Source organism: Chelonoidis abingdonii, chromosome 16 (genome assembly GCF_003597395.2).
Source record: "Chelonoidis abingdonii isolate Lonesome George chromosome 16, CheloAbing_2.0, whole genome shotgun sequence".
Lineage (NCBI taxonomy): Eukaryota > Metazoa > Chordata > Testudines > Testudinidae > Chelonoidis > Chelonoidis abingdonii.
In genome coordinates, this window is record NC_133784.1 from 7122635 (window position 1) to 7129872 (window position 7238).

The 7238-nt window shown below is 51.2% G+C and overlaps 1 protein-coding gene across 4 annotated transcripts in view; it reads right to left on the bottom strand.

Annotated features, from left to right (window-relative positions):
* The window catches only part of HPSE2 (heparanase 2 (inactive)), a 327209-nt gene that overhangs the window by 66471 nt on the left and 253500 nt on the right, over positions 1 to 7238 (bottom strand). For all 4 annotated transcript variants that reach the window (XM_075073009.1, XM_075073007.1, XM_075073010.1 and 1 more), the window contains one exon: positions 6530 to 6577. In XM_075073009.1, coding sequence (XP_074929110.1) covers positions 6530 to 6577 — 48 coding nt within the window. The remainder of the gene's footprint in view (positions 1 to 6529; positions 6578 to 7238) is intronic.

Here is a 7238-nt window from a genome sequence, read left to right on the forward strand (position 1 = left end):
CCATTCCTAGTAACCACAGATGCATCTGAGCGTGGTATAGGAGCAGTTCTCGTGCAGGAAGGACCGGATCACAACTTCCATCCTGTCGTGTTTCTCAGCAAGAAACTGTCTGAGAGGGAAAGCCACTGGTCAGTCAGTGTTAAGGAACGCTATGCCATTGTGTACGCCCTGGAAAAGCTACGCCCATACGTTTGGGGACGGCGGTTCCAGCTACAAACTGACTATGCTGCGCTAAATATACCTTTATGACAAGGCCACGCTGCCCCGGACTCAAGGGCCGCTGCTTTCACTCTGACCCTTGGACCTCAGTGTGGTGAGGTCCAAGACAGTCAGGTAGACAGTAACCACGGTGTCCACACATCCGCTATCCACCTCGATGGGGAATGGGGTGTGCACACACCACCACACTCTCTTTCTGCAGTTAAGAAACCTGTTTCAGACTTTACCTAAAACGGGGTGTTTGGCTGAAGTGCTGGGAAAATCTCAGCTCAGGTTACAAAGGCTGGTGCACATTCTCTCCACGGTGAGGGAGGGATGGACTGGGCCATAAACTTATACTGGTCAGGCTTCTGACCGCGCAGGACAGTACCAATGGCTGGGGAGCTGAGGGGAACTGGCTGGTGCCTTTCTCTGTGTGATTCATGAGAGGCTCTGGGAGCCTCCATGCAATGTAGCTGGCTGAGGGGCTCCACATGCTGTTGTGCTGATGCCATGGTTCCATTGTTTGGACAAGGCCGCTGGATGGGATGAGCAGTGTAGGACACTCCCTATAACCCCAGCCCTTTCTCTTTGGCAGATCTTGGGATTGGGGAGCAAACACTTTGTGCCTGTACAACTGCTGTAGATGAAATTGTTTCCCTTTCACTGCTTGACTATAGATTTCAAGAGATTTTAGTGTTGCCCTGGGCAAAACTGGAATCTTTTAGGCTATGGAGCCGACCATCCGTTTCTTCTGAAAATAACCAGGGATCTTTGAAAGGGAGGTCCTGGATGGGCTGCCGGACTTCTGGCGGTAGCCCAGATCCACAAACACCTTCTCATTGTAGCAGCTGATGCCATGGCTCCAGCAGCCAAGTCTGCTGTCTAAACTGTCCTGGACAGCAGTCTTGGCAACCAGTTTGCCTTCTTCCACCATTCCTGCAAACTCTTGTCTACAGTCCTCTGGTAACGTCTCTTTAGATTTTGTTTTCCCCATGACTCAGGGAGACTCTTGGTTTGCAACCTTGAGTTGCAGACTTCCCGATGAATAAAGTTTGTGACCAAACAGATCCAGCCTTTCTGAATCTTTATCTTTTGACATCAATGCCTGTTGTCCTCGTCTGTCCCACTCATTGGCAGCTGCCCTTAAGGGAACCTGAGGAGAGAAGAGAGCAGAAATGGTCATGCCCCTTCAAGGGGATGTAGCACCTCCTCTCAGCTCGCTTTGCTGTGGGAGGCCAGAAGGAAGGCATCTGCCAAAACACCTCAGCCGGCTCCATGATGGCTTTGTTGGTTGGCAGAGCTACCTGGCAGGGGCTGTTGATACCAGAGTGTCCGCTAGCTTGTGGAAGCATCCACGCCCCTCCTCTGCCTGGATGTCAAGCACAGAGGCCATATTTCTCAGTGGATTTGGATGAGCCCCTGTGGTCCTCTGGCAGCAGGGAATCACTCGTTGGCTCAACACCTCATCTGGTGATGAGATGACATAGGTGCTGGAACTAGAAGTCCAGGTTGCGGGGGCGGGGGCTGCTGCACTCCCCCCCCCCCCCCCCCCCCGAAATGGTTTCCATGACAGTATATCCAGGGTTTACAGTTTGGTTCAATGGCTCTCAGCAGCTGCACTACAAACATTGTTCCAGCTCTCCTGTGAGACGAGGACGCCACAGACTTTTGAGGTGGGGGCTGACCAATGTCTTGTAATGAAGAAGCTGCCTGAGAGACTTCCTGATGGTTGGTACTGATCTTGGTATGGGGAACCAGAGCTGGAGGCCGTTGGTACCGATGCCCCCAAATGCTCTTGAAGATAGTGAGCAAGAGGTCCTACCTGGAGGTCCTAGCTGGAGAGGTGATGTCCCATGGTGTCCAGAACTGCCACTGGTACAGGCCTGGACCCATCCTCATCCAGACCATTGTCACTTAGAAGGAGGCCAGTACTGAGGTTGCTGCATGGCCCATGGTGCCCAGAACTGAGAGGCAGGTATGTTCCCCAACCTGAATGGGATACAGATGACCTCACCTCCGAGTCAGCAGAAGAAGAGTCTGAGGGGCAGAACCCGCTGAGACTGAGAGGGGTGGCAGTACTGGCGACACCATCGGAGGTTCCCCCCTTGAATGCTCCAGCTTTTGTGGAAGCTTGGGAGGTAACAATACTGCGGGCTCTTGATGCAGCGAGATAGGTGCAGGCATTGGTACTGGTTGTAAACCTTCTTGTACGGCCTGTGATACTGGTACCAAGAGGCTAAGGAGGTTCCTTGCAGCTACGCATGTCTACAGAGTGGTGGGGAGGGGCGCTGCAGAGATCTTTCAGGGGATGGCCACGACAGACCTGGCACAGGTTCCAGAAAGAGCAATCTCCTGTCACTAAGAACATAAGAAAGGCTGTACGGGGTCAGACCAAAGGTCCATCTAGCCCAGTATCCTGTCTCCCGACAGTGGCCAATGTCAAGTGCCCCAAAGGAAGTGAACCTAACAGGTTATGATCAAGTGATCTCTCTCTTGCCATCCATCTCCACCCTCTGACAAACAGAGGCTAGGGACACCATTCTTTACCTATCCTTGGTAATAGCCATTAATGGACTTAACCTCCATGAATGTATCCAGTTCTTTCTTAAACACTGTTATAGTCCCAGCCTTCACAACCTCCTCAGGCAAGGAGTTCCACAAATTGACTGTGCGCTGTGTGAAGAAGAAGTGTGCTCCAGGGAGAGCCTCTCCCCTGAATGTTTCGCAGAGTCTCTGCCTCTGCTTGGCTCCGGTACTGAACCTGAGGAAGTCCTGAGCCTTTTCTTCAGTACCAGCGACTGGGGCAGAGGACATCTCCAGCGTGGCACTCCACACTGAAACTGACGTCCTGGGGGTGCTTTCTCCAAGTGCTGACTCTGATGAAGGGCAGAGGGCTGCCTCCATAAGTAAGCACGTGAGCCTCTGTGTTGCCTTTGTTTGAGCAGGGCTTGATCCCTTTACAAATGGGACATTTGTCACTAATGTGGGATTTTCCCAAATGTTGTAAGCAGGCCAGTGTGGGTCGCTGACTGGCACAGGCTTAGCACAAGTCCAGCAGGACGTAACCCCGGCGAGCTGGGCATCATTCTGGTACTGATGCCAGTACCGAAAGACAAAAAGTGGTCAAAAAAGGCCTAAACCGCAACCCTAGCCCTGAGAACTAGCTAATTTCTAACTGCAGCAGGCTATAGACACACAGGAGTGAGGGACACATTTGTCACAAGCAGCCTGGCATTGCTCTGACAACCATCAGTGGCAGTAAGAAGGAACTGAGAGGGGCAGGGTTGCTCTGGGTGGCAACAGAGGGCTCTTGGGTTCCGCGGAGGGAACATTCTCGGACATTCCCCTGTCACGAGGTGCACACCTGCAGTGCAAGGTGCTTGTGCAAGCAATCAAAGACGAACCTGGAAAGCTGAGGCTCACGGGGAAGGGGAGAGGACATGGAATAATTTACACCAAAAAGGCCAACACCTTGTGGTGCTCAGTGCCACTTGTCAGGGTTTGGCTTCCAGCCCATTGTCAGGGGACTAGGTGGGGCTCAGCTTGTTCCCTTGGTCAAAGGCAGGTTCCTGACTCTCTAGCAGGATTAGGGTCATGGGCGGCGCATCCTGCAGGCTGGGGAAGGCTGTGCCAACCCAAACAGCCCCGCATGGCCCCGCTCACACTTCTTCCCAAAGCCCGGCTAAGTGCTTGCCCTTCCCCCTTGACCCCAGCCCCGGCATGTTGCTCCTCTTCAGGGACTGGGCTGGGGCGACTAGGACTTGGGGTGGTTGGGGCCGCCCAGTGCTTGGAAGGCCACGGTGAGGCACTGCGGGCTGACCCGGGCCCATGCTAGGGGATGGGCTGCCCCTTGCTTGGGGCGCTTGCGGCCACCTGCCTGCATTACTGGCCGCGCAGGGGCCGGTCCCTGAGCCTAAAGCTGCTGGGCGCGGGATTTCAAAGCTCCCGTTTTCCCACAGGTGGCAGGACGCCAAAGCCTGAGCCCGGACCTGGAGCTCCAAGCCCCCACAGGCGGGGAAGGCGGACCAGCTCGGGCGGCCCTCGCAGCTGCCCATTCTGCAGGCAGCTGTTGCTCGCCCAGTTTGTCAGGGATGTTTTCAGTAACAATCAGGGACAGTACGGCTCTCAGGAATTTTCTTCTTTTTGCCGTGACCTTCTGACTTTTACTGAAAAATATCCCATGACAAAATCTTCACCTTTACCAGACATACAACAAACATGCTCCAAGCCTCTCTGCCAATGGCGTCTGCTAACAATTTCGTTTTGTAATTGTGGGAATCAAGTGGACTCAAGGCATTAACCGTCTTTTGCTGACAAGCCCATCCTGGACAAGAAGCTGGGAGTTTACATAAAACATTCTGTGGCGAGAATCTATTCTCCACGCCTGTGTGCTAATAGATAGCTAAGGTTAATGTTCTCTTTACTGTAAAGGGTTAAAAGGAACCCAAACCTACCAGAGGACAATCAGGAAACGGATTTTTCAAACTCAGGGAGGAAGTTTTGTGTGCTCTTTTGCTGTGTTCTGTCGTGTCTCTCTTGGCTCGAGGGATCTTTATCTCAGGCTTCTAATCTTCTGTTCCAATGTAAGTACAAATAGGAAAACAAATGTTTTTATATTTTTTGTATTTACATGTGTGAGTTGCTGGAATATTTAATCTTGTATTTCTTTGGAAAGCTGTATTTCATTCTTTTAAGACAATTGACCTGTTATATGTCAACCTTGATACAGAAAACGTTTTATGTCTTTTTCTTTCTTTATAAAAGCTTTCTTTTTAAGAAGCTGGTTGATTTTTCCATTAGAAACTCACAGGGAATTGGTGGGGAAAAAAAAAAAAGGGAAGAAACAGGGGGAAGGGAAAATCTTTTGTGTCGAGTTGCAAAGCGTACCTTGCAGGGACTCTGATGAGGTGAAATGAAACTTGATCTCCGTTTGCATTTCAAGGTTGAAATAGTGATCGCCAGGGCCACATCCAGGGAGGAAACCTGGGAGGAATAAGAGAGGAGACAGGGGTGGCGTATTTCTCTTGTTGTAGACTCAGGCACTGACTCTTGGGGTCCCCCAGGGAAGGTTTTGGGGAGACCAGAGTGAGGAAGGCACTGATTCCTGTCTGGTGGCAGCGCTATAAGATCCAAGCTGGTAATTAAGCTTGGAGGTTTTATGCTAGCATCTCATTTTCTGAACTCTACGGTTCAGATCTGAGTAGGAAGCTATGATACCTGCATCCTAGTTACAGTGCTGTGCAGTGATTTGTAGGTTATTCCGATAGGTGGATTCCCTCTGGGCACCCAGTCTCTGTTTCCTGTGCAGGGTGGCAGAGAAGCCAGCTGCACATTACTCCTGGGGCAGTAATGTATTTACCATTGGACTGAGTCTTTCTCCCTCTGGTTCTAGTGGGTTTAGATCCAGGCCACCAGCATGTGAGAGGCAACAGTCAGAGGTGCAAAGAGAAGCAGGATACACAGAAGAACTTTCAAATTGTCCAGTGGTGCACCACATGCAGTTTCCTTCTCACCTGTCCCGTGCAGCCTTGCCAAACCCTGAAGCTGTCTGCCTACCTTACTAGCACATGCTCACATTAGCACTAGCTTACACATGCATGCTGACGAAGTGGGCATTCACCCACGAAAGCTCATGCTCCAATACGTCTGTTAGTCTATACGGTGCCACAGGACTCTTTGCTACCTTACAGGTATCAGGAACTCAAGAACAAATGGAGCTTTGGGAAGAGTGTTTTTCCACTCTCTGCAATCTGGTAGCCTGGGAGGGGTGATCAGTTATTCAGAGATTCCAAGCCTGGAAGGGTCACTCTGATCACCTAGTCTGACCTCCTGTAGAGCACAAGCCAGAGAACAGCCCCACCATAATTCCTAGCCTAGATCCTTAAGAAAAGCAGTGCCAGTGCTGGAGAACCATCACAGCCCTTGCTAAGTTGTCCCAATGGATAATTACACTCACTGTTAAAAATGCACGCTGTATTTCCAGCCTTCATTTACCCAGCATCGCTTTCCAGCCACTGGCTCTTTTTAGACCTGTATCTGCTAGACAGTAGAACCCATGATTAAATCTCTGTTCCCCAGGTAGGTAGGTACACACCCAGCCCAGGGCAATAGCAGAGGCTAATGCATGCCTGCCAGGGCGTGTTTCCTACTGAGCTGCCAGGGGATGGCCTTTCCCTCCAGTACAGTGGCTGAGGAGGTGGCTTCCTGGGGTCTGTCCCTTTCACAGTGACCGTTTGAACCTAGACAAGATGTTAACTCTGCCCTAAACAACGTCTCACTGCTGCACAGCTGCTAGCTGGGGAAAGTATAAGGAATGGTGAATACCTACTGTTGCCAGGTAACAGCATCCACTGTGCGGCCAGCCACCTTCATGAACCTGTAGGAAAGAAACGAAGAAACCATGTAAGCCTGATATTGAGCAACAGACACTCCTCCCAGCTCACATGATGGCAGACTAAGGGTACGTCTACACTGCACGATTATTTCGAAGTAGTTTAAACCGATATTACAAAACCGATGTTATAAAATTGGTTTTGCGCGTCCACAGTGCGATCACAAAATCGATTGCTTGCGTCCATGGTCCAAGGCTACCATCGATTTCAGGAGCGGTGCACTGTGGGTAGCTGTTCCTCAGCTATCCCCTTGTTTCACGTGCCAAATTCGGCGTTAATGGGAGTAATGCCCAGTTAAATAGATGCCCAAAACGCTGGGAGGCCAGACGTTATGGAGAATTCTGCCTCCATTCGTCTCCGCTGTCCTCCCGCTCAAGCAATTACTGCATCCCATCTCCTCCTGCCTTTCAGATTCATGTTCGAGTATAGTCAGCACGAGAGTACGCGAGTGTTGACAACGTCAGCATACCGTTTGATTCAGGGTCAATGATTGCTGTGGCCTATGGCGGTATTGCTCAATGCACTCCGCGAAAAAGCGCCAAAGTGTTGTCTGTGCCTTACAAAGGGAGGGGTGAGGCTGTACAGCACACGGGCCAATGTTTTCTGCCCCGTCAGCACTGTGCTGCACACGAGAAGTTACCTATG